Genomic DNA, 26,973 nt, shown 5'->3' with positions numbered 1-26,973 from the left:
CACATAGTAGGGCCACGGGGTGGAGGGACAGGAAGAGGGAGAGAGAGAATGATGACTAGCATTTGGCACACAATAGGCCCTCAGGAAATGACTGATCCATTATAGAGGGATGGTTTTTCTTCTGTTTTGTACAGCCCCATCCTGACCCTTCCACTAGACAGGGAGCTCCAAGGGGACACCCAGCCCAGGGCCTGGCATAAAGTAGGTTGAGGAACACATGGCTAGGCAGAGTGGACCTGAAAGAACAGAAAGGACCAGGGCTGGACAAGACTCAGTCATAAGAGCTCAGGCAGGCTGACCCCATAGCACAGCACCCCTGCCTCTCTGGGCTGCTCAGGGTAGCCCTTGAACATGCCCTGGGTAAGAGACAGTAGGCTCTGCCTCTGTGAGGCAAGGAAACTTGAGAGGAAAGCACTAAGGGCAATGGAGAGAGCCTGAGGCCAGGCAAGGCTGGGGAGGAAACCTGCTGGCTATCTGCTGTGGGTCCACGGGGAAGAAACCCCCTACGCCGTGTTCTTTTTTGGAGAGGAAGGGAAGTCCCTACCTATTCCATCCAGGAGAAATCAGCCTGACCCCAGGGAAAAGGTTCTTAAGGGAAAATATATTCAGGCTTCCCCCAAAAGCCAACTTTCCTCCCCCCTCCAAAAAAGCTCCAATGTCCACCCTATACATAATCAGACCCCTGGAAGAATCCATCTCTGCCCACCTGAGTGAAGACCCCTAGAGGCAAGATTCAAAACCAGGCCCACTCATCCTCCTGAAACTTGGGTCTGTTTTCGCCCACCTTCACCTCCCCACTTCCCAGAGAAAGCGCCCCTCTCATTAACGGTGGTAAATGTCCATGTGCTTGAGAAGAATATGCAGTCTCTAATTGTGGGGTTCTATGCATGTCCATTAGATCTGGGTTGTTAATTGTGTTGTTCCAATCTTTTATGTTCTTACGTCACGTACAGCTCTCGGTTACTGAGAAAGCCATGTTAAAAATCTTCCACACTAATTGCAGATTTGGGCTATGTTAAGTGCAACCAGGTTTAAAATTATTAGAGCTTCCTGGGAATTAAGTCTTTTAACATTATATTGTCAGCCTCTTTATTTCTGACAGAGTTCTTTGCCATAAAGTCTTCTTAGTCCGATATTAATATTGCCGTACAAACTCACTCTTTGCGTTCACCTGGCTTATGTCTTCGTGTGCTTACTTAACTCTATGTGCATCTAGTTTAGCTGTGTCCTTTCTAAACAGTACGTAGCAGGTTATTATTTTCATTTTTGTTCTTAATCCAATAAGACAATGCTTCTTATTGGCAATATTGATCTATTTTGATTTATCTATATCTAATAACCTATTTTGCACTATTTATCATGCTTTTTCTATGCATCTTTTTTTTTTTTCTCTCTCCCTTTTCTGCCTTCTACCGGATTACCCTGTGTTCTCTCCTCTCATTTTTCATGGGTTGGAAGCTAACATTCCATTTTGGTTATTTTAGTGTCTACCCTTAGATTATTAGTTTGTCCCCTTGGCTTTGAGCTAATTGCAGACTGAGTTAATCAACATTGTTCCCTTCCTTCCAGGCAATACACAGATGCAACACATTGTTATTCAAATCATCCTGGGACAGTATTTCTTTCCACGTGGTTTTATGCTCTCAAAATACTCATTGTTTTATACGATTATTTCATTTAGATATACCTACCTTTTTATTTCTGTCCAGCACTTCTCCCCATATTCCAGCTTCCTCCTCTTGCCCTTCGTTTTCTTCTTCCTACAGTACAGACATTCACAATTGTTTTAGCATGTCAGTTGATGACAAAAAGCCTTTCTTTTGTGTATATGAAAATGCAGATCTCAGCCCTCACTCTTGATGGACAGTTTTGCTGGGTATAGAACTCTGGGTTGTCCGTTACTGTGTTCTCAGCACTTTGAAGATGGTGACTTTTATCTTCTATTGTTGCTCTCAAGAAAAATGATGTCAGGCCTTTGCTGTCATTTTTTTAGTTGATGGCAAAATTTCCTTTGTCTCTGTGTTCTGCAGTTGTATTCTGATATGGGTTTATTTTTGTTTATCCTGTTTGGGGATAGTTGTCCATCTTGAATCTGAGGATTCATGTCATTCATCAGGTATAAAAAAAATACTCTTTGAAAACTCAAATTTTCTCTGCTCTCTCCCACTAAAATTCTATTGCATGCCTGTCAGATCTTTTCATTCCAACACCAAGGTCCCTTAAACTCTCTCTCTTTTTTTTTTTTTTTTTTTTTTTTTTTTAATTTTCTGTCTGTTGGTCTCTTTGGGTAGCACTCTGGGCACACTTCTCTTCTCATTCACTAACATACTCTTCATCTGTCCTATTTACTCCAAACACATGGTCATTGTTAAGTCTGCTGCTAAGTGTTGTTCTATGCATTAATTTAAAGAACTCATATATTATAATATCAAAACTTTGTTTTTAATACTTACATTATATTGATATAATTAGTTGTTTTCTTTATAATTTATTTATTAGTTAAAGCATTTAAGAACAGCACTCCAAGAAGGGAACCCTAGGCTTCTGTCAATGGCTCAAAAAGTCATGGCACAAGGAAAGCTGAGATGCTGGGTTTTATTTATGATCCAAAGATTTTAGGCATTTTGTAAGCATAGAATCTTTGGTTCGGTAGTTCATGATATCACCAGGAAAAAAAAAGGGCCAAGTTACTTTTGGAGATGCTGATGAATCTCCCCAACCCTTCTGGCCCTGAGTCCATGGTCTGGCAAGATGGGAAATAGAATCAGGAAAGCTGCAAGCCTTAGCTGCCAAATGAGTCTTTTCTCAGTTTACCCCTGGCTGAACAGGACATCAGACTGGAGATAATCGGCACAAATGAAGAAGATAACGTGACAGGTACTCAAAGATGTTTCCTTTGGAAGGAACCTTTCCATGACTGAGAGAGTGGAGAATGAGCAGGGATGCACTCATGCCAAGTTCCAGGAGTTGGTCCAGGTGCTGAGAGAGAACCAGGCTGTACGGGGTGTGGAACCCACCTCTGGGGACTTCACAGTCCAAAAAGGGACAGGCCCACTTTCACTTAATAGGGAAAGTGGGGCTCTCAAATGCTTCCCAGTTGTTGGCAAAAGTAACATGCATCCAGATGCAGGAGCACACCTGTCCCAATTCTTCATGGTTTACAAGCTGCTTTGATGTTTACAGGAGTCCATGAGTCCCCCTTTTACAGAGGGGAAACTGAGGCTCCAAGGGTAAATCATGTACCTTTTCTGTGCTTCAGTGTCTTCTTATGGGCCAATGGGGACAACAGTGGTACCTACCTCCTGAGGCTGGTGTGGGAATGAACTGAGTTGATACACACACAGCCATTACAGCAGCATAGCAGGTAACAGAAGGAACAGGTACGACAGGAGCATTGGTGACTAATGTCATCCCCACCTCACATCAGAATCTAGCCTCCCCTGCACCCTCATCCCTCCACTACCACGCCGTTTCATTTTTGTCATAGCACTTATCTCTGACACCATGTACTTATTTACCTGTGTGCTCATTTATTTATATGTCCCCATAGATCCCATGTGCCAGGAGGTAGGGACCTCGTCTGTTTTATTCTCTGGGTGCCCTGGACATGGTGGCGCCTGAGAGCTATTTCTTGAATCTGTAAGCAGCTGAGAAACTGGCAGGGGCTTGATGTCAAGGAAGGAATCCCTGACTAACTTTGAGCCACAGGCCAGCTACTCACTGTAAACTACAGAAAATAGCTTCAGGGATGCCGCCGACCTCATCAGCCACAGGCACCCTTACGGTCAAGGCCACCATGCACAGCCCTGCCTCTTCCAGCAGCGTCATCATCCTGCACTACCATTATTTTGTGCTCCCAGCACACTCTGCTGGGATCTCTACTTCTAACACCTATTGGCGATTATGGATTTCCTGGACGGTAGGGAAGATTCTTTAAGACAGGCACTAAACTCATCAATCTCCAGTGAGTGCCAGCCATCTAGAAGATCCTTAGATGAGTGAATGAATTATAAGTGACACCAGAGTGGAGTTACCAGATACAATAGAAAACACCTAGTTTAATTTGCATTTCATTAAATAATGCATACCATTTTGGTATAAGTATATCCCAAGCATGGCATGGGATATACTTATGCTGAATAGCCGCTGTTGCTTATCTGACATTCAAATTTAAACTAGACATCCTGGTTTGTTTGTTTAATTTGCTAAATTTGGCGACCCAATGGCAAAGGCACCTGCAGCGAGGGACGGGAAGGGGTGACAGAGGTCAAACCTAAATGTAGGCCTGGGCTTGCTGGGGAGGTGAGCACAGCAGGCAATACAGTAGCAAGAACACTGGAATCTAAAACGTGTTCTCGATCCAGAGAAGGTGGCAAGGTCCTGGGGTCAACCCTTCTGCCTCTGACTCTGTAAAGGGACATCAGGGCATACTTGGGGAGGATGGCTGCAGGAGGGGAGGGGAACTGTTGGGAGATCACTCTGGGTAAGGAGAAGCTCTCATTTCATAGGCTGGCGCTCCTGCGGGCTTATAAAGTTCCTCAAGAAAGGTGTGTGTAGCTGAAAACACATGCCCAGAGGCTAGTTCCCCTGGTCTTCCCCCAAGATAAACATAAACTTGAGAGATAAGCAGGGGCAGGACACATTTTCTTATAATTAGGAAACAACGCTTTCTTCCAGGATTAAAAAACAAGCAAGAGAAAGAAAAACTGCCCCACACAGGTCCACAGAATTTGACAGATTTTTAAATTTAACTCCTTACTATGGAAATTTCCCAACACAAAAGTAGAGAGAAGAGTATAACAGGCCCCCATGTATCATCGGTCACCTATATTTAGCGATTATCAACACTTTGCCAATTTCGTGGGACCAATGTCCTGTCGCTTCACTTCCCCCCCAAACAAACATGCTGGTTTCCCCTAGAAATATTTTGATAGCAAATCTCAGACATCGTATTGTTTTATTCCGCTGCATGACTTTTAAGGCGTTGCAAACCCACTGGCTTTTCTCTGAAAGAACCGTAATCCCATTTTATGTATCTGGAAACTGAGGTCCAGAGAGGAAAAGTTCTTGCCCAAAGGGACAGAGGGGCACAGTGGGGCCAGCACCCAGCTGCCAGGACCCGAGGTCCTGAGACTCCATAAGGCTCCAGACTCAGCCCACAAGGGCACAGAACTGAGCCCCCAGCCAGCCCTCCTCCTCCTCTTCCCCAAGGCAGGGCTCCAGACAGCCAGACTTTGATCTCTGCCAGGGCCGAATTCCAGATGGACGCCTCGCCAGCCTGCTAGGGCCGGGCGATTGATGGGGTGTTAATGATGTCAGGGTTTACAGACAAACTCTGGGCTGGGGCGGGGTGCGGAGGGCCGATTGTCAGCCGTGATGGGAACCAGACACCTCGGCACCACCAGCTCACGGAAGAGATGCAGGGCAAGGAGAAGGGCCTGGTGGCTTCTCACACCAGAGCAACCAATAGAATCCAGAATCAGGGGAAGGCAGGTGGTGCCAGATCCTCAAGGATCTCAGGGTGGCCCCGGAAGTCAGGGGTGTACAGAAACCCCTCCACGGGAATCTCGTGGGCAGGGCTCCCGGCTCAGAGTCCAGGGTCAGCCACTGAGAATCACCACACTCCATCTTTCCCTGTCGAGGGCCTCAGGTTGCTCATCAATAACATTAAGAAGGTGTGACCAGATCAGAGTTCAGCAACATTTTCTGTGAAGGGCTGAAGAGTAAATATGTCAGCTTTGCCAAATATACATGCTCTTTTGCAATTACCGGATTCTGTCATGGTAGCGTGAGAGGTGCCATAGACAAGATCCAATCCAGTGGGCATGGCTGGCTGCCAATAAAACTTTATTTACAAAAGTAGGCAGTGGGCCAGATTTGACCTTTAGGCTATAGTCTGTTGACACCCTTGAACTAGACAGTCACGAAAGGTTCTTTGAACTCTGAAAAATGTGTGAGTCAGAGATTAGGGTTCACAAACTCATACAACTTTGGGGCCAGGCAGATAACATAAAGGAACACAGTAAAAGCCAGTGTAAGACTGACTAAGGGTTACCACTGGAGAGCTCGTGCCTTGCCCAGAAGGGTGGGGTGCCCTCTATTCAGTTCCAGCCGATGTGGTCAGGTGGAAACCAATTTGCTCCCAGATGTGAATGATAGGTCAAGAGAACTTAGAAATCGACTTTTTTGGGGGGTGGGGAAGAAAGTGAAATACATTTGAAAATATTAGTTATGAACTCAAACTTAACAACAACAACAACAACAACAACAAACCAGTGTGTGGCCCAGCACATGTGGCCACAGGCCAAATGAGGGCCCAAGGGCCACCCATTGGCAAACCCTGCCCTACACTGCAGTTTCTACACTGCAGAAACAGTGTTAGTGATTCACAGAAGCCCAGAGATTATGTGGGGGATCACCTCAGTGAACTGGTTGTTTTCTTCCACACTTGGAAGTCAGACGGGAAGGTCAAGAACACTAGTAAGGGAGGATCCTGGCCTCAGCTCCTAAGCCTTTGTAAGCTTTGGAGACCTTTAACCAAGAATCTCCTTGCCAGGGTATTTGCCTCAGGCCCAGAACCAGTGACCTGCGAGGCTTCGTTGCCTAGGGGTGAGAGGGGGATGCAGATCCTCTACTTGGGAGGAAGAAAGCCAGAAAGTTCCTCCAGTCATCTGATCTATACCCGCAGATGGCCAACCAGCTTGGGCTCCTGGAAGCTTTGCCCCTCTGAAGCCAGACCCTCAGGAAGGCCCGTCCTGCTCTGGAAACCACTGTCTTCCTGGCTGGGCTGGAAGGGGCCTGGGTGGCCGGCCTGTTAGGGTTCATTGCCAACTGTCTCTGAGTCAACATCCAGACAAGATGAGGGATTCTAGAAAGGGCTACAAGAGGCATGAGGCAGAATAAGCATATGTGTGCTGCTAGCCCAGGACAGGGATGTTTATTTTTATTTGGTGGTGGTGGGGGGAGGTTATGGCCTATAGGCCTGGGAGCCATTAAAAAAATGCCTATTAATCTTCCTGTTGGTCTCAGAGGGTAAAATTAGAGCCAGAAATGAGTCTGGAGCTCAAAGGACATGGGAAGGATCCGACAAAGCTCGCCCGTGTGAACTGCAGAGGAAGAAAAGATGCTTCCCGCCACTACCCCACAGGAGTTACCAACCGCGTCCTGGTTTTTCTTCCTTGCGAAATCAGGTTTACTGAGGTATGATTTTTCAAAAAATGCATGCCTTAGGGTGCAGTCCTGTGCAAAACAGTATGGGGCGTCTCAAAAAATTATAAATTGAATTACCAAATGAACCAGCAATTCCACCTCTGGGTATATACCGCCAAAGAATTGAAAGCAGGGTCTTGAAGAGGTATTTCTACACCCATGTTCCTGGCCAACTCGATTCACAAAGGCTAAAAAGGTGGAAGGAACTTCAGTGTCCGTGACTGGGAAAACAGAATGTGGTGTATCCAAACAGTGGAATACTATTCAGCCTCATAAAGGATGGAAATCCTTGGCTAAAATTTAAGGACACCATGCTAAGTGAAGTCAACGAGTCACAAACAGACGATATGAGGGACCCCGAGGAGTCAAATCTACAGAGCCAGAAAGCATAATGGTGGTTGCCTGGGGCAGGATAGGGAAAGAGAAAGGTGCACTCTTTAATGTTAATATGGTTGCAGGTTAGCAGGATGAAAAGGTTCTGGCAGCGGATACCCCCAAAATGTGAATGTCGTTAACACGGCTTAAAAATGCTGAAAACAGTAAAAGTTTACATTGTATGTGTTTTACCGCAATTAAAAACTAAAAGGAAAAGAAAAACTAAAAGGATTACATGTCAGAAATTATAAAATATTTAGCAGTTTATTTAGCACAGATTATTAAGGAATTATTTATCAAAATTATTAAAATCTTAAAATGCACTTATTTTAAAGGTAAAGCTCCTTGGGTTTTGCCAAATGTCACATCATCCCAATCGAAACAGAAATCTATCCCTCATCCCAGAAAATTCTCTTGGGCCCCTGCAGAGGTCTATAACTGGTTTTCAACAGCAAAATCAAAGTTTAATTAGAGGATGGATATCCCCACTGCCCTGGGGTCTGGGCCAAGCCTAAATCTTAGTTTCACACTCACAGGACCTTCTTACTGGCCTTTTCTAAGGTTTCTATGGAAGGGGAAGGAGGGACAAGAGGAAGGACGTTTACTTTCACTTCATTTCTAACTAGTTGAAGCAACACCGTTAACCATCCTTTCCCTAAACATACCCCCCTCACCTGGCCCCAGTGCCCATCCAGGACTCTGTCCCCAGGGGCTATGCACCCAAGCAAGGGCTCCCCTGGGAGATTCGACTCAGACCAGCCATCCTGGTCTGCCCCAATCAGCCTTGACATCTTTCTTGCTTTAGAAACGTCTGATTTGGGGCCCATAAAGATTCATCGGTGAAGGTCGCCCTCTGGTGGGCAATCTTGGACACACAAAAACTATGGGTTTCTCGGTTCTTGTAGAACTTCCTTTGAACCAAAATACTTGAGTGCGGAAATAATAACTTGACAGTGGAGAAACCCAGAAGGCATGGCCTTGACTAAGCTTAACATCACTCATAATAGGAAAGAGGGACGCCCTGTGCCCTGACATGATGCACTGGGAAGGGCATTTCTTCCGTGGCTTTCTTGCCCCAAAATGCATAACCTCAACCTAACCATGAGACAGCTTCAGACCAGAGCGTGGTGGGCAGCGTCGGCTGAGGTTTGGACTTTATTTCTGAGCTGGTGCAGAACAGAGGAGGCACAGGGTTGACCGAGAGTCTGCCGTGCAACGTGCACGCAGAACAGGCCGCCCAGAGCTCCAAGTGAGGAGAGGGCACCTATGGGGGTCCCATGAGTGAGAGCTTGGCTCCTGTGACAGTGGGTTGGGGATGGAAGGGGTGGTGGTGGGAGGAATTCGGATTCTGCGCTCATTTTGAAGGTGAGGTCAAGAGATTGAAATAAATGGGTCAGACGTGGAGGGCGAGAGAAAGCAATCGGTCTCCAGCAACCCTGAGATTTTTGGCTTGAACTGGACATCTGGAAGAAGAGAGATTTGAGAGAGAAGAAGCAGGTTTAGGAGAGAAATCCACTTCACCCGTGTTTGAAATGCCTACTTGCCAACACGTGGAGGGTAAAGCAAGCCCTTCTGTGACTCTTCTGGCCAAAAGGCGAGAACCGACATTTACAGAGTGCCTGCTGCGGGCCATGCAGGGTAACACACCACGCTGGTGTCAGCTCATCTGCTCTCCAGGGAAATGACCTCTCCCCATCTCACTGACAGGGGAACAGGCACAGTGCGAGCAATAGACCTTCTCTTTCATGTTTAGAAGGTTCTAGAAAAATGGCCAGGTAAGCGCTCATCAGCCATGGTTCCTGACTCAGCTTGCTCATCGAACGTCTGCTGTGTGCGGGAGAGGCCGGGTCCACGGCAGAAACGGTGGACGGGTCGCACAGTGTGGTCAGTGCCGCGATGGTGGAAGCGCCAGCCAGGCCGGAGTCCCGAGAGGGCCAGGGAAGCCGGCCAGGATGGAGTGGGCAGGCCTGGAGACCGGGGGTGAGCAGGGAGGCCGCTGTGAGGCCCAGGTAGGACCTAGGGTGACAGGAAGACATGAAGGTTCCCGCAGTGGGCAGCTGGAGTCCCGGGAGAATCACCGGGGTCCTGTACAGATCCCTCGGCCGTCGGTATCCGAGGTGACGTGGCGGAGAGTCCAAGATCGGGAGCTGTGCACCGGCTCCACGGTGGTCGCCGACCTCCCTCTTGGTTTCTAAGCGGCATCTGGAGAAGTCAAGGCAGGTGACTGCGCGGGAAGACGGGCTCAGCGGAAGCCGGACTCTCCCCTGGTCTCGCCCTCCGGGGACCCGCTCCATCTGCGCTCCCCGAAGCTGTGGAACTCCGAGGGGGCTCCGAGCTCAGGCAGACGGCGCATGCGTGCCGCTCGCTCCGGACTCGGGGCCTCACTCGCGGTGTCCCGGTCGGGGTTCTGGGAGTGGTGCCGAGGGGCCGCGGGGCCGAGGGCGGCCTCCTCGCCCTCCGCCCACAGCGGCCGCTCTCCGCCTCGTCGTCCTCCTCCTCCGGCCCGGGGCCCCCCTCCGTTCTGGCAGCTGAGCACGCTCCAGGCCACGGTACAGCCCCTGCCGCCAGGCTGTCCTCACCCCGGGGCCGTCCTCACCGGCTGCCTCCCCGCCCCCGCTGCCGGTGCGCTGAGGCGGTGACCTCTGGGGTCCCCGAGTCCCCCCCAACCAGCCCCGACCCCTCTGTCAGCAGGCTCTGCTCCTCCTATTTCCCAACAGCCCTCCAACCCGCCACCCTCTCCTCAGCGCGCGCTGGGGTGTGGGCCTCCATCACCCCTGACTGCCCCTTCGCCCTCCTTCCGCACCACAGTAACGGTTCTAGAAGGTCGGCGGCTCCAGTGTTTAACTTCCTCAAAACCGAGTCCCCGCGCTCCTCAGAAAGGCCTTAGCGCTTGAGTCTGGCCTACGCGCGTGACCTCGGCCTTCGGCGCGGCGCGTGTCTCCACCGCCGCTCCAACCCTCACCCTGCCCCCTTGCGCCCCCTCCCTGGAACATTCGGCACCCCGCCCCCACGGCCGCCCCCGCAGCCCCCTCACTTGCAACTTCTCCCAGGACGCGAGCACAGTGCACTTACCCGCGGTGGCGGCCCTCACGGTACACGCGGCGACGGCGTGGTCTCTCCCGGATCATCTCACCGCTGTGAGCCACGTCAGGCCCTGGAGGGGGCGTCTGTCCTGCCGCCCGCAGTGTCCCCAGGCCCAGCCCCAAGAAGGCCGAATGACTTCGAGAACTAGCCAGGGACAGGACATGGCGGGTGGGGAGAGGGAAGGGGAGACGGCCAGGACCGAACGCCTTTCCGGACTGAGGAGGACTAGGAACAGAGCTCAAGGGGAGGATGAACCTGGCCCCGCCCAGCGCGACGTGACCGTGGACTTCCGCGCAGGCAGGTGCAAACAGGAGATCTGCCGCCACAGAGTCCGGAGTCACGGGGAAGGACGAGCTGACCTGCCGGAAGTACCAGGAGAAGAACTGTCCTGAGTTTGAACCTGGGGAAGGACGAGCTGACCTGCCGGAAGTACCAGGAGAAGAACTGTCCTGAGTTTGAACCTGGTCATGGCGGGTGGCTCTTTATCAGCCTTGCGCCTGCCCACGTTAGCAGAGTAGAGGTTGACCTGGACTAGCTAGTATTTCTCAAAGTGCGGCCCACTGACCCCTGGAGCGGAGTCGCCTGGGGAGTAGAGGGCATTCGATGCAGATTCCTGGGCCCGGCCTGCCGCCGACTGGCTCAGAACCTGGGGCTGGCCTGGGAATCTGAATGCTCACTGGCTCCCGCAAACCACGGGTTGGCTTTCCCCGAGACTACGCGGTGAGTGAGGCGCTTATGAGAGGAGCGGCCCGGTTGCGACAGAGCCAGGATGCGCGCCCTCTGGGAGGCAAGGCAAGCCGATGGAGGCCGGAGGGGAGCCGAACCTAGAAGCCAGCCCCCCACCACCGGCGGAAGGAAGGAGTGGGTTTGCGGGCCGCCCTGCCTGGACTGGGAGCTGGCTGCTGCAGGGCGGGCCATTCAGGCCCATGAGAGTGGGAGGTGGGATGGTGGATAAGAGGGTCTCTTGGGGTTTTTGTTGATTTGTTGGTTTTTGAATGGGAACGAATGCAAGAGTATTCTGAATGTTTATGGACTGCTTTACGGTAATCGCTGACAGAATTCAAAGACGAACGTTTCTTTCCAAAGTGTTTTGAGAGATAAAAGTAAATAGAGTCCATACACAAAAAAGGCAAAACTAAAAAGTAAAAGCAAATAAATATGTGTATTTTCATAAGAATTGGCTGACAAGTCAAAATATAACACAGAACAGGAAATGCAAATGGTAAAAATCACCCTATTGAAATGAAATGATTATTCTGTTAAGAAATAAAATGCAACAATGTGTATGAAGAACACCTAACACAAAATGACAAAGGTTCAAAATAAATGGTTGGTCAAAGATATAACACCAGGATTCTAATAAAAGGAAACAGGAGTGGCAAAATTAATATCAAAAGATAATTTAAAGCAAAAAGTATTACGAAGGGTCAAGATACAGAGATAAATTACATAACAAAATACATCATAAATCTTTATGCACCAATAACGTAGTACAAAAGAAAAAAGGACAGCCCCAAATCGCAGTGGGAAATTTTAACTCCTGCTACCTACCTAGGACAGAATCTGAGGTCTTGACAGGGGTGTAGAAGAAAAAGAAAATACACCCAAGATAGAATTAGTTGGTTTCAAATCTTAATGCTTGGCGCCACACTTCCAGTAGGATGCCTATGTGTCTAACACTCCGAAATGCAGTAAGCCTGGCTGAGGAACTAATTTTTAAATTTTAATTGAATGTTAATTGAACTAATTTTAATTAACATTCAATTAAAATTTAATAAATAGGGATGCAGTATATAATGCTTTTCTTTTCCTATTAAATGCAACTTTATTATTTGGTAGAACTACATTTTATTTTAACCATCAAAAATTTAGCTTCCAGATTTAGATATGCTGTAAATGTACAATAAATACTGGATTTTGAATACTCAGTGCAAAAATAAAAATGCTGAATATCTGACAATTCTTGTAAGATTTTATGTTGAAATATAAGAACCTGGACATAGTAGGTTAAATGAGATATATTATTAAAATTAATCTCACCTTTTTACCTTTTTATGTGGCTACTAAAATAGAGAATTACATTTCTGACTCACATCGTATTTCTGTGGGACAGTACTGCCCAACAGGACACACCTTGTTCTGAAGGTTCCAGAGAATGTTTGCAAGAACCAATCATAACTAGATTACATTGCAGTAAGAGAAAATTAGAGTCCAAGAGACTTTAAATTTGAAGAGAACTTTCCTTTATTTAAAAAAAAAAAAAGGAAATGAAGAACTAAGTCTAAAAATAAGAATGAAAATGCTAAAACATCAACACCTGCAGGATGTAATCAGTTTTACCACAGTCCCAGATCAGTCATTTTACCCCTTTCGAGTCAGACACCTCTGAGAAGGGGATGCAGCAGACCCTCTCCCTAGACAAAGGCACACACATGAAGACTTCTGTTTATCATCTGAGCAGGGCCACCTGCATCCAGAAGGCCCCGGGCTCTAAATGCCTGTGTCATCAAAAGTGAAAATAAATTAACTAAGCAGGCAATTAAGATTCAAGGAAAATGAAACAAACCCTTAAGGAAACTGGGAAAAGGAATAGCAAGATAAAAGCCAGGATAAAAACAGCAGAATTGTTAAATCAATGAGCTGTTTCTTTGGGAAAAAATTAAAACAAAGAAACAGCACCCTACTAGAAAATAAATCAAGGAAAGAAACTCTGCGTCAATATTGTTACAAATGAGAAGGAACATATGTGACCAAAAACAACACATTCAGGATTAAGGGAGTACTCTGCACAATTGCATACTAATACATTAGGAAAACTCAATTTTTTTCCTCTATAAAAATCCAAATTACCAAAATTGACAGAGGAAATAGAAAACCTAAATCAACCACCAAGAAAGAAGTTCCTGTATTTTCTAATATATATATTTTCTGCTCTCCAAAAAGGCAGCGAGATGTGGTGAATTTGCTTCTAAATTATTTCCAATTTTTGAGGTGGATTCCACTCTTTCAATAGTCTGTGTTCAGCTAACGTTTCCTGGGTGCCTACTCTCAGCCCAACACAGTTGTCATGCAAGGTCAATGCTCCTGTGTCCCAAAAAAATGACTGGAAGGTCATCAGTTTCATCCTGGGAGGCACACCTGACCTCCCTCGACCTGACAAGGGAGATAACCTCTCTAAGCTTTGTGGAGAGATCTATCAACAGGAACAAAAATTGGTGTACATGTGTATATGTGACCATTATCTCTTCCAGAATGAGAACTCATATGCATGACAGCAGACAGGAAGTTATTTATGTAAACAAGGCGTATAAATTTACTAAGAACATCAAGACCTCTAAGTGAACAAAGATTTAAAAGAGAGAAGCTAACTGACAAAATGTTTACTGAAAGATATTTAAGCTCAAATTAAATAAGACAAGTACTATTTTACATGTTAAATTAAACTGATTTTCCCCCAGAGCACACATTTTGCCTTGTGTTAGCCTTTTACTCTAAGCTCTGGTGTGGCCGATTTTCCTGAAGGTTGTCTGGCTTTCTGAAACAGGTAGATTGCAATGTGCCGTATTTACTAAAGGGCAATGAAGGCATAAAATAGGCAGCAGCAGGCAGGACACACCATGTACGGCTCATTTGTACGTGGTCTGCCTGATCTGAGTAGGGGGTGATATTAATGACTTTTCAGACAGATTTGCTTTGACGCCTAGAAGTGAACAGCACGGAGTAACAGCCCAGACAAATGCAGTTTTTAGCAGATTATTAAAACAAAACATGTACTTTTCTCACTCCCCTGCTTGTTTAAAAAAACAAACAAACAAACAAAAAAACTGACACTGACCCTCATGTTGTCTGTGCCTTCCTATCACCTGGTAACTAATGTTTATTGAGGAAATAACCTTTTACAGAGAAAAATCAATACTTCAGTCTTACCCAAGCTCCATCCTGAAGATTAAACTTTCTTCCTCATCAACTTCTATTTCGTATCTGCTTCATTACTTTGGAGTTTAGACAGAAGCAGGAAATGTCAAAAAATCTTTTTTAAAAAAAAACTTGACCTGAAATTTTCAATTGCAGTATCAGAAGACTGGTAGGTCTGGTTCCAAATGGAGTAAGATGCCCAGGGCAATCGTTACAACCACACAGTGACCCGGCACAACAGAATTTTCTAATGGTGTCTCATTAGGTATTAATGGCATTAAGTAATTACTGTGGAAGTGAACTTGTTGTCAAGGGGATGTAAACAAGCAAATCATTTAACAACAAGATAACATGGCGATACATTAAAATTGCATTTTGATCCGATTTTAGCATGTGGTAGATTCAAAAGTGAAAAAAAAAATGTTCTTTACGTCATGGCTTGTGTGTGTTAAGGACAAGTGGCAAGGACAAGTTTCAGTATGTGGCTCCTGCTTCAGCAGTCTTATGAGAAGTCTGCTTTTAAAATCTTCTACGGACAAATTGCACTTTTTACCAAATATATATATATATATATTTTTTAGCTCTTTGATAACTGTTGGGAACAAATCCGCGCCCCACACCTTCCTAAAGAGCGGGAACAGGAAGTGGCGTGGAATTGGAGCAAAGCAAATGGCTAGAAGCTGATGGTTCCTGAGCGCCCAGTCAGATTTTTCTTCACCTGATTTGCAAAATGTGTAAATGCACTCAACAGTTAACTTTTCCTGCCTCAAAGAGGTTTGGCTGCGGTTGCCAAATTGGTGCAGCCAGTGCTTATGAAAACAACATTCACAAACTATTGGATCAAGTCCCACCCGATGTAGGAGTTAAGTATCTAAGCTAATGAACACTTGTAAAAGTTATCATCTAATTCTGCTTATTAAAGGGACACAGGAATCACTGGACTGACCTGATTACAATGGATCTGGGGCATGTGTGGTTCTTTTATAATGCTTTTGGCCAGCAGCATTACAAACAGTGCCGTGGTGACGGGTGAGGCAGAGATGGGAGTGGTCTTCTAACCGAAACGTGGCCTTGCTGTCCACCTTCTTCAGTGGTACAACTACAATAACATGGTCACGGCATTGCCATTTGCAAAGCATTTCTCAGACTCACGCCTGTCCTTCGTTGGCAGATAAAATAACAGAGGCTGAGCAGTCTCAACAGCTTTCCCTCTAGGCTCCAACAATGTTAAATTCAGAACAATGCATATTTCTAAATGGATGGAGGAAGGTTAAAAGCAAGCTCTTTTAACATTTAGTCAAACTTTGACTGTAAGCTCTGCCAAGTCCTGGGGTTTCCCATTTGAGCTAGATTCTGCCCCTGAGAGCCTGTGGTTCTCCCTAATGGACGGACCCAAGAAGGAGGACACAGTGGCGGCTGTGCAGTCAACCAGCGCCCTGAAGGCACCTGCTGTATTAGATGGCATTCTACTGTCACCAGCCTGTGAACAAGGCAGAAAGCAAAGAGAGATCTGTTATTTCTAAGGAATATCAAAGAGAAACTGGCCCAGACCGTGAAGAGAAAGGAAGTGTAAAACAGACTTATAATTTGCTCTAGGATTGACCACCATCTGTGGGTCATTGATCTGATCTACTCAGAACAGTTACAGAACTAACCACCAGGGCTCCTACTTCAACATCGTGTATGTAGGCTCTCAACACGAATGTGGGAATGCACTAATACCCTGGAGTATGAGAACACCATCTGAGAACGACTGTTGGTTAGGAGGGTCACGGCAGTAAAGTCCTACATCCATCTTACTCTGGAAGGTAGAGCCTGGCTCCTAGCCAAGGAATGTTCAATCCATTACACATACACCTTCTGAACAGGTGTGGATCATTTTGTTACAAAGACAGGATGGGAGGGGAAAAAAGCCACTCAAAGTTTCAGTAATTCAATAATTTATTCCTCTAAAAAAGTGTGTAAAAGTATATAGCTCTCATTCACAAGGTATATATGAATGACATTTAAAATGGAGGCCTTTTAGTATTGTTTCTTTTTATCAAAGTCTTTAGTGTACTGTACCAGCGCTATACTGTAGTTTTAAATGAACTTCACATATTTTTGTATTCTTTCAAATTGTTTGCTATATATAAAAGAAGCTCACTGCAAAATGCTTGAAGGAAAAAAGGAAACAAAAGAAATTCAGAACTTCCCAGAAATGTACAGCTTTTACATTTAAAAAAGGTTCTGAAATATACATACAAGCATGCTGCACAATCCCACCCTCTCCCTTCCCCGCTTCCCCTTTTTAGTTCAAACCATGGTAAGAGTTCTGATTTCTGCAGAATTTCCAAAATTAAAAATAAAAAAAAAAAATAAAATAACTTCTCACTCTGTAGCAAATCCAGGGCTTGTACATTTCAGATTAATTCAGTAAAAAACTCACAAGTAAAATAATGCATATTTAAGGGAAATATTATACAGACTTTTTCACACAGAAGTACATAATAAGATTTTTTAAAATCTATTGCCATTCATTTATTTTTGCACAAAAACGTATAAATATGTCACCAGCTTTTCTTAACTTAAAAAACTTAAATAAAAGACACCAGATGAAAACTACCCTTTGCTGCCTTTTTTTTTTTTTAATTTTTGTAGGGGTTTTGTTTTTTGTGTTTTTTTTTCTTTTTTTTTTGCTTAGAATTGGGTTTTTAGGAAAGAAAAGCCCCTGCATTAAAAACAGCCCATATTAAAAAAAAAATTCAAAGTTCTGATGAATTCTGGGAAAAAAAGCAACCCCAAAGTGGTAAAAGATTACAAATATCTACTTTACAATTTGTCTTCTCACCAAGATAACTTTATACAAGTTTACAATCTTCATCATCTTATGCTCTTCAAAAGGCCTTGAGAATTTTTCCTTTCTGATTAAGAAAAAATAGCACTGCAATATTTTTAAAGTCAATTTTACACTGTACATATTAGATACAAATGGTTTGATATATCAGATTTTTTTTAACCTATACATTGCGAAAGTCACCCCCCCCAATTGGTGGCACAGAGAATAAAATTATCCATTTACAAGTTACTTCTCTGCTTACATATTCCCACCACACAACTTTTTTTAATATAATGTTTTAAACGTTAGATTATTTCAAGAAAAATACTTTTACAAAATCATATCAGTTATTACATTTTTCCTTTTTTTTTTTTTTTGTTGTTTTGTTTTGTTTTTTTGTTAATAACCAGGATATGGAAGTCTCTTGGAAGAACTTTAAAATTTGCATGATTCTCTCCACAGATGACTAGAGCTCAACAGCCTGACCAGAGCGGCTTGCAGGAGGCAAGCCCATGCCCACTGCCCTCAGACAGAAATACGCTGCAACATCAGGGTCAGAAACGGGGTCTTAAAGACAACCCTCTTGGGCCTGGAATGAGGAGTCATAAAATACTTCAATTAGCCATTAATGCTTTAAAAAGGCATTATTATTTTTTTTTTAAAAAGTCCCACCACAAAGGCTCAACTTCAAGTACTAATTTAATGGTTAAGTTGTAATATTTCTTTGAAATAATATTCCTATGGTCCAGAAAAAAGTCACCATATTTATAACTGATTTTATGAGCAAACACTTTCAATTATGATATGTACATGAGTCCCTTTTGAGCTAATGAGAGGAGAGACCTGGCTTTCAGTAAGAATTCACTAGAAAATATATTTCCGTTGTGACTATATAAAACTAATGAAGGTACTTGCCTCCATGGCTCTGGGTTGAGCTTGACTGCCTTCTGTATAAAAAATGTTATCCTTCATGAAACGCTGGCCACTTTTAATAAGAAACATGGCAGAATGTTTACCCAGTTTGTTCTTAATAAAGCCTACTGCTGGGTGGTTTTGAATATATTACTTTTTAGGCATATCTCCCCAATCTGTTTTCACTCCTTTTCCGGCTTTTAGGACAGAGGTATGTAGTCAAAGAATCCTATGGTGGATCTGAGTTGGGTTTCAGCTACTGTACCTGGTCCTCATGGATTAAAAAAAAAAAAAATCAAAAAGTCACAAAAAACATGACAAAACAACTTAAAATAAATAAACAAAATGAAGACGCCTCCAGACCTTTTGTTATCTACACACAGGTATGAAGTCAACCAAAGCATTCATGCTGATCTAGATGGGAGCACTAGGGAGACAGAAACCCCATTATGAAGTCATATACTTGAGCTGGTTCTTATCTTTAAAAAGTCCCAGATTATGGAGTTCGGGTAACCCACAGGCCATACACCAATAACTAGAGGATTTCATCCAAAAGGGCTAAACTGCCCTTGTTTTTAAACAGAGACTGGAAACACAGACTCTTGTGCAAAAGGATACTGTCTCTTCTGTTTCCCTCTTAAAAACCAGTAACAAAAAAACTTCCTGTGGACCAGTGGTTTGGGGCTGCACACACCATAACCCTGGCTAAAAGTCACTGCTTATGGAAGTCTCCGGGTCCACGAGAGAAGTGTCAGTGAATCCCTCTGGGAATGAGCACTGCAGAGGAGTAATCACAGTGCAGGACTGTAGAGCGTGGTCTCAAGAAGAGGACGTGGGGCATTTGCAGAGTGGAGCAGGCTCCTCAGATGAGGCTGCAGGAAGGAGGAACTGAGCCAGAGAGAACAAGTGCTTTTCCAATTAAAGTATATTCATGATGGCGTTGTACAACTGAGTGAGCACCACAAAGTGGACGGGAAGGCAGGAGGTGCGGTCCTGGGTGGCCGGATTGCACGTGAGCCAGGACAGAGCGTTGTACTGCTCCAAAACAAACCTGCCGGAGAGAAGACACAGGTCAGAGGCACAGGTGCAGCAGAGGGACGCTGGCTGTACATGTGAGCATTCCAGATGTCAGTGGAGGAGGGCCTGGGTCATTCTTGCCCTGGGCCCTGCGGTCCTTCCTTTCACGTACCCGCTGCACCTAGCCCTGCACGACTGCCACAGGCGGAGTCACACGTGCTGTCTGTATAAAACGGGCACCTGGTTTCAAGGAATTCATATTTAAAAAAAAAAAAAAAGGCAAGTGAAATAGCTCATGGACATCTTTATATTAACTACTGAAATGATTCTGTTTTTCCTACACTTGATATTATTCCGATATAATTTTGATACAATTGATATAATTATTAAAATTAACTTCAACTTATTTTACTATTTTAATATTGCTACTGAAAAAATTTAATTAGATTGTGGCTCCCATTATATTTCTCTTCAACAGTGCTGTACTAGAGACTCTGAAAGCCAAAATCATGTTGATCAGGTTTTTGCTTAATTTCCAAATCATTTAAGAGTTACCAAACACTAGAAAAAGCTTGCATATTTCCGTAAGGTACATGAAGAATGTTTATGACCTGCGAAAGTGAAAGAGAATTAGTGTACACTTCTGGGAGAGATGTCCCAACTATGGAATTTATGTTCCAGTTAATTTTATTTATAAAATCTATGTCAGGGGGAGTAAAAAATTGATGTTTTCAAAGCCAAGTGCTTTAAGTTCCAGGCTCTGTCTTCTAACCACCCACCCCCTAATTCTGATCTATTTTCATCACTATAAAATGCCTCCTTTAAATAGGAAGCACAGGCAATTGTACTTGTACATACCTATGTAATTTAACAAAGTATACTATCCAGTGCTCACACAGGGGGATTACAGCTTTCACTGGCTAATCAGACAGTGCTCCCTGCACAAAAGGCAGTACACTTTCCACACTTAAAACACCTTGGAAAAACAAAACTGAAGGAAGATTATTTCAGTAATCTTGTACAGTTATGTTGCCTATGTCTGTATCTACCTTAAAACATCAGATGTGGTTTTGGAGTCAAGAGGATGTGGAACCCGCTGAGAATTCCTGGCAGGGAGAAGTTCGTCCGTCTGTGCTACAGAAATGTGGTGATGCAGCGAAGCCTGGCAAAAGAACAAAGACAGTTACCTTCCTGGCCTCATCAACCACGGAACAGGAAAAAAGGCAGACCCGCATCAGCTGGCAGCAGATGCCCCCTGGAGTCCTCAGAAGTCACTGCTTCTAGAAGCCTGAATTTTAAACTCACAGTAACCCAATGTGGTCCCAACTAACTCCATATATAGCTTTCCAGCAAAAACAAATGCACTGCAAATGATTAGATACCGTGCTTCTTTGGGTTTTAGTCTCTAAAAGGTGACAAAGTCTGGATATGACTGATTGTCTCCTTCTGGTAGTCACTCAACAAGTTCTTCTATCCTGACTTCCCATAAGCTGACAGATCTAGAGGCTCAAATTAGGCTCAGTTTCTTTCTGGGGGAGGGGGGGAAACAGGGTGCATGAACACTTCATAACAGATGCTGTGTCCTTCTTACCGCATCCTATCAGAAGGCAACTAATGTCTGCTGTCCCACTTGAAGTGCAACTGATCACTGGGTAAGAGGTTATCAGCATGCTCCATTCATTATAAAGTTCCCCATCAATTTTTCACCTAATGGCTTTAGCATAATTTTACTTTCTTAAATAATTGAGAAATACAGTATGTGAAGGAGAGTTAATATAAATGCTTTTCTATTTTTTAGTTTCCCAATTAATGAATTGTTGCTCAAGTAGCTTCAGAAGGTGTCTGAGAAGATGTTCTGGATTTCAATACAATTATGAACTCATATATTTGTTTCAGTCTCCTGCTACCATTGCTCTTCTTTATGTTCAAATTGTCCCATCATTGGTCAATGGGAACCCTCCAGTAGGTTCCTGGGTCCTTTGAAGTAACTCTAATTATCTTATGCAACTTTCTTGCTTTTTGGTATGACAACATACCATAGATTCATCTTGAATATTTCTTACTTCAGACCTATAATCAGTCCTTTCTTCAAATGAACTCTGGTTCTTTCAAATGATAAATGGTATTTCAGAATGACAATTATAGCAAGAGAATTGTTTATGGATATGAAGCTGTTACTGCTCTTAAGCTTTTTCAGTAGACCGAGCTAAAAAATGTGTATGCCTTAAGAGGAAAAAATAAATCTAGGTTCATCCTGACAAGTCTAATTGGAAATAATGAGGACATGGATTTTTTATGTAACTTCCTGGGTTTCATCATAGCATGTCATAGCCATTAAAGGAAATTGCTTCAATTGTGTTTGGTTTAACCTCTCCTAGTTTCTTTTTGGAAACACAAGCAGGTGTGTGCATGCACGCACCTTATCACAATTACTACAAGGTAATCTACACTCAGTAGACTGAATATACAACAACAGTCCTCGCTTCATTGTGGATAACTAACACCCCACTGAACGGATGTCCTAGTTTATCCAACTAGTCCCTTACTGGTAAACGATTCGGGTGCTTTCACTTTTTTGGTGTTGCTAGTTTCTTCTGAACAGACGTCCAGAGGTGGAATTGCTGCATCGACGGGGAAGCATGTGGGGTTGTGTCACCTGGCTTTCCTACTGGCACCAGGGCTATCTCCCCCACAGCCCTGCCAACAGAGCATGTTGTCAAATTTCTGGCTTCTTGCCAATCTGTGGGTGAGACATGGATTTCATTCTGGGTTCTTTCATCCAAAGTGGGAGATCTTTTGTTTTAACCCTTAAATTCCAAGATCTACAAGAATGAGCATGTGTCAATGTAAATTTAGCTGCCTCCTGCCCTACTCTAATGAAGGAGCTGAAGCCTATGGCAGAAGAGGAATAGATCAGTCAATGATCACCTCCGCCCAAGCTCACCTTCACCAATGGCAATGCAGCATGGACTGACACACAACCAAGTGTCCACCTGACTCGTGCCCTGTGGGCCCCACCAAGTCTCCACGTTGCGTTAACGTGATTGCTTCCTCTGTGTTAATGGTTTTGGGTTCCTCTCTTGATTTACTCCCCACCCCACCCCCCACAAACTGTATTTAAAATCCCCTCAGAGTATAAGAAGATGTGAAAGAAACAGAGAGCACAGTAAGACTGTGCTAAGATTCAAGTCTCTAACCAAACCCGAATTTAAGCATAAGACCCTCTTCCCCAAAACTTCAAATATGACAGCAAACCAACCTTTAGGAAGAGGGGGCACTGGTTCTGAGCCTGTGGACATGATGACCAAAACCACTGGGGGAGATTCTCCGCTTTAGCAGTTGATACAAAATACCCGAGGGCCAGAGGCTGCTGCTTCAGCTCCTCAGGTGCCTCTCTAGAGAGAAGACGCTCACCCTGACTCTGAAAAACAAAGTCCCAAGAGCGTGATCAGCACTCATCACTTCGAAGAGAGCTCTGCAAATCAACTTTTTACCAAGTCACTCTGCACACTGTGGACCCCCTTCTGGCAGCTTTTCGCACAAAAACGCCAGGTGACTGAGAAAGGTCAACAGGGGAGGCACATGGTCTTTGCTGCATGCGAAGACATCTGATAAATATGGCCCAGGCAGAAGGTTCCAGCAAAACTAACTACATCTACATGAGTCAGGCATAATACAGGTTTATTTGCTCTGGTTTCTTTTCTGTTAAAGTAAGATCGGTTCCATGGCATCAGGCATCAAACTAAAGGTGGAAAGGAAGGCCTCCGGCTGCTGAAGGCACCCCCACACCCAGGTGCTCTTTCACCAGCAATCAATCAAAACACATGAGCGCACCTGACTGTCTAGTGTCAACAACACGGATGTTAGGAAAACGTAACACTGCACCACTCCTTGTGTGACAACAGTGTCCCTGGCCCCCCATAGTGGTGTAAGATCTGCTCAAGAAGAGGTTTTGTTTTAATTTTCAGCAAACTCCTTAATATGAAACCTCTGTGAGAGCCTTACTGTGCATTTGGCAACTGATATTTTCCTCATCTTTGGTTCTTTTAGCTGGCTCCAAGAGCTGAAAATTACTTTTTATGCAAGCAGTAAGAAGTCATCATTTGTTTTCAAAGGCCTTCTTTTTGGAGGAAAAAAAATAGTCCTCAACTATCATATCAAATTGTATTAATTCTGAGTTGATCAAAAAATGAAAACTTACTGTAACCCTGAACAAATTCTTTCTGCTGTTGTAATGCCTTAACTGGCTATCAAAAAATATTTAATGCTTCAGAAAGGGGAACTCCTGAAAGCTTCTCAGGGGTCACTGGGCTGCAGGTGCTCAGGACAAAAAAGGGCCACTTGACCAGTTTCAGAACATGCAATCTTGGACTTCAGGGCCTGAGGTCTGACAAAGGCAGAAAGTACAGCAAAGCTCTATTTCTTACAAACTCACATGGCACTTCAAAGACCAATTCTTTGTTCCTGGATAAGCTAAAGTGCAATCAAGGGCACTGAAAGGTGGTTGTTATAATTTCCATTTCTCAGATAAGGTAAATGAGGCTAAGAAAGGCCAAGAAAGCTTGATCAAGGTCACCATGCTAGAAGCGATGCAGCTATAACTCACAGCTACATCTATCAAACTCCAGGGCATGTGTTCTTAGTTGCTATGCTATTTGCCTCTAGAATTCAGATTAATCCTAAATTAAAACTATCTGACATAAAATCTGAAATCTTGGTTCCTATCAGAACAATCTCCAAAGAACCTATAAACTGTCATTAACTGACAAATGATTATGGAGGAAATAAAGACATTTAAAAAACTCTTCCTTCTAGAAAGGAGGACTGGAGGACAGGCAGTTACATGAGGGTAAGCCTACTGAGTCACTCTTTCCTGGTTTTATATGCTCTATGACTAATATTCTAAATCTTCTTTCTTTTGACTGTCCCTCAATGAACTCCAGGCTGGCATCGAAAGTCCCACGGACAGAAACCTAAGTCCTCTTACTACAACTCTGTCTTTAAATGAGTGTGAGAAGAGTTGTTTATGCTTGCCGAGCTTAACATAGTAGACAGAGCCATTTTTCTATGTCTTAAACCATCAATCTCACAATATTTTAAATAAAATGTACAAAAGAGTGATAAGGCATGAATCATCTAGCTTTTAAACAAAGTTAACACAAGCTACAGCAGAACCTTTTATTCTTCGATCCTGTTAATCCACCTCCAACATCCCTGGGATATTTAAAGATGAAAACTAGTTGTCGGCTTTGATGTTTTTCCTTAATACTGGGGCATGAGCCTGGACACATCTACAAAATCAACCTTTCATGGGCCCTTGCCATTTCGAAACCCGGCTAAAGGAAAAGACTGGAACTATATACAAATAAGGCACCATGATATTAAACAAGAAGAGTAAAACTCGTTTCAGAATAATCAGAAAAATCAACCATCAACAATGTGTTCTTCAATTAAGACAGTCACTTTACATGTTAAATAAGCAGGCCTGTCAAACTAGCCCTGAAAAGTCACTATTTTGGCAAAAACAAACAAACAAACAAACAAATAAATAAATAACTGGAAAGCAGCAAGCAACCAGACCTAATTTTTGCTAAGAAAACAGTCATGGCAAAAAAAAAAAAAAAAAAAAAAAAAAAAAAAAAAAAAAGCAAGCCTCCCTGCTGTAATAGGGCTATTCTTCTGATAAAACATATTCATCAGGAACATTTTCAGGAATAATGATCCATTTCATTCTAATTCCTGCCTTCAATCAAAACAGAACAACTGCAGGGTCACTTTTCCACAGTGATTTCTCTTGTACCAAGGACCAAGACCATCAAGAAGAAAGGTGCATGAAGTAAAGAGACAATCACCCTCTGGAAGATCATTTTCCTTGAAGGCTGAGGCTGTTTTAAACAACCTACTTTAAATCATCCTTACCCGACTGTGCTGGAAGTGAGAGCCTACACCAATTCCAGAAGGAGAGCCTGGGGAAGGAACTGGGGAGGAGTTGGGAGAGGAATGGAGGTTCCCAGTCATTAATATGCCAATATCATTGTCCATATCATCTGGGAATGGAAGGTCAACAAACATGTCATCTAGAAAGGAGGGAGGAAAATCACAGAAATTTAAAAAATAATCCATATCCACAATTAAAACAATATTCAGTTTTCTTGGCCCAGGACTGTTACAAGCACACACTATTAACAACTTGGTAAGACTTATTAATGTGTTGTCTACTGGATGCAAGATGCTGAGAATTATTTTTGCATTTTGTATTCTCTTCAATGATCTTCTAATGTGAAGTATTAAGAGACTGGAGAAATAAAGAACATAAAACAAAACCCCACACTCTGTGTAGCTTCCAAAGACACATAATAAGTTATGGCAAAACAGCTAAGGAAGCGATTTAATTATTAAACAAAGTTAAAACTGACACCATCTAAGAAAACAGCAGACTCCATCTACGTATCCAATTAGCATCTAAAACACTGGAGGCTGAATTAATACATATTAATAGGTGTGAACTGCCCTGAAACTGGAGGCCTATCCCAAAAGCAGATCAAAGCATGATGTTTTCATTAAGAAATCCTCTCCTACATTATAAAAGTAAGGTACACACACAGCAGAAAATTTAGAAAGAGAAGTATAAAAAGGGAAAACTATCACCCAGAATCCAAGTACTGTGAATGTTTTTGCTATGGTTTTTTTTCTCATGTTGTATTCCATTATGATCACACTATGTATAAATTTTGGTATCCTTTTAACCACCTGCCCTAAACAGGAGTAAATGTGGGCAGCTATTAAAAAAATCTCCAGAAAACAATGCAAATGGCTACATAATACTGGGCATTTTAGTTTATAAGTAATCACTACTTAACAAATGCCTTAATAGATAATCAAACCAAAGAAATCTATTAAGAATAATCAAATAAGGAGTTGTTTTGGAGCAAATTAAATTCCCAATGATTAGCTAAAGACAGGAACTATTTCACACTGTCTGGGAATCTGCAGACTTCTCAAATCAGATCAGTGTTTACTGTAAAAGTGGCCAGGCACGACCAACCTGGTATTTTTGCCTTTGGGGAAAAACTAATTACACAGGAGAGGAAAATACTTTTTTGGTCCTGGTAATAGTTGTACATGAATCCTCAAATCCAAATAGATTCTCCAACCTTCAATCCCCTCTTTGTATTTTTTTTAGGTTTTTTTTTTTTTTTTTGGAACACATGCAGCAGCCCACTGACTCCATGCTTCAGCTCTGCATGTTGCTGGAGAATCTGAGCTCTATGCTTCCATGGCCTTCCACACTCACCATTATTGGGGCTAAACCCATCTTCATTGGGATAGTTGGCTGGAGCCACCTGGATGGTTGATGATGTTGGGAACACCAAGATGTGTGTACAGGAAGCATCTTGAGGGGTGTTCAGCTGAGATGACTGCATGTTCAGAGCGGTACTTCGGCCAAAAACAGAGCCCATCGTGACGGCATCTTTAAAATAAAAAAAATTTTTTTAAAAGGAAAGAAAGAAAAAAAAAAAGGAAAGAAAGAAAAACCATCAGTTCCTTCTGTGCATCAGTAAACAACTCCAGAAATCAAGTTTTAGGAGGACCTGAGCTAGAGAGACAGGAGTCTGACACAACTGCTAAGATGGATACACATT

At 43.6% G+C, this 26,973-nt stretch overlaps 2 protein-coding genes across 3 annotated transcripts in view; both read right to left on the bottom strand.

Annotated features, from left to right (window-relative positions):
- Positions 1-1,291: 1,291 nt before the first annotated feature.
- On the bottom strand, positions 1,292-11,586 carry LOC131810997 (uncharacterized). Its single transcript, XM_059138988.1, has 3 exons — positions 11,315-11,586; positions 10,657-11,088; positions 1,292-1,760 (listed from the first exon to the last, which is right to left on the bottom strand). Exons 1-3 carry the CDS (start codon positions 11,584-11,586, stop codon positions 1,688-1,690), a joined length of 777 nt encoding a protein of 258 aa, XP_058994971.1. The 3' UTR covers positions 1,292-1,687.
- A 225-nt stretch (positions 11,587-11,811) lies between these two features.
- Positions 11,812-26,973, bottom strand: part of MED13L (mediator complex subunit 13L) — a 294,362-nt gene continuing 279,200 nt past the window's right edge. For both annotated transcript variants that reach the window (XM_059139468.1, XM_059139469.1), the window contains exons 27-31: positions 26,625-26,801; positions 25,250-25,407; positions 22,590-22,751; positions 20,380-20,492; positions 11,812-19,364 (exon numbers count right to left, since the gene is read on the bottom strand). In XM_059139468.1, coding sequence (XP_058995451.1) covers positions 19,232-19,364; positions 20,380-20,492; positions 22,590-22,751; positions 25,250-25,407; positions 26,625-26,801 — 743 coding nt within the window. In that variant the 3' untranslated portion in view covers positions 11,812-19,231. The remainder of the gene's footprint in view (positions 19,365-20,379; positions 20,493-22,589; positions 22,752-25,249; positions 25,408-26,624; positions 26,802-26,973) is intronic.

The sequence above is a fragment of the Mustela lutreola genome, chromosome 11 (assembly GCF_030435805.1).
Source record: "Mustela lutreola isolate mMusLut2 chromosome 11, mMusLut2.pri, whole genome shotgun sequence".
NCBI classification, from domain to species: Eukaryota; Metazoa; Chordata; class Mammalia; order Carnivora; family Mustelidae; genus Mustela; species Mustela lutreola.
This window is presented reverse-complemented; position numbering and strand designations above follow the sequence as displayed.

Bases quoted from the DNA above. Each gene is read 5' to 3' on its own strand.
- LOC131810997 (XM_059138988.1), bottom strand. From the start codon at position 11,586: ATGGCCCGCCCTGCAGCAGCCAGCTCCCAGTCCAGGCAGGGCGGCCCG. The intron at 11,089-11,314 runs GTTCTGAGCCAG...TACTTCCGGCAG, and splicing joins GATTCCCAGGCCAGCCCCAG to GTCAGCTCGTCCTTCCCCAG. The intron at 1,761-10,656 runs GTAAGTGCACTG...TCTGTACTGTAG, and splicing joins CGTGAGGGCCGCCACCGCGG to GAAGAAGAAAACGAAGGGCA.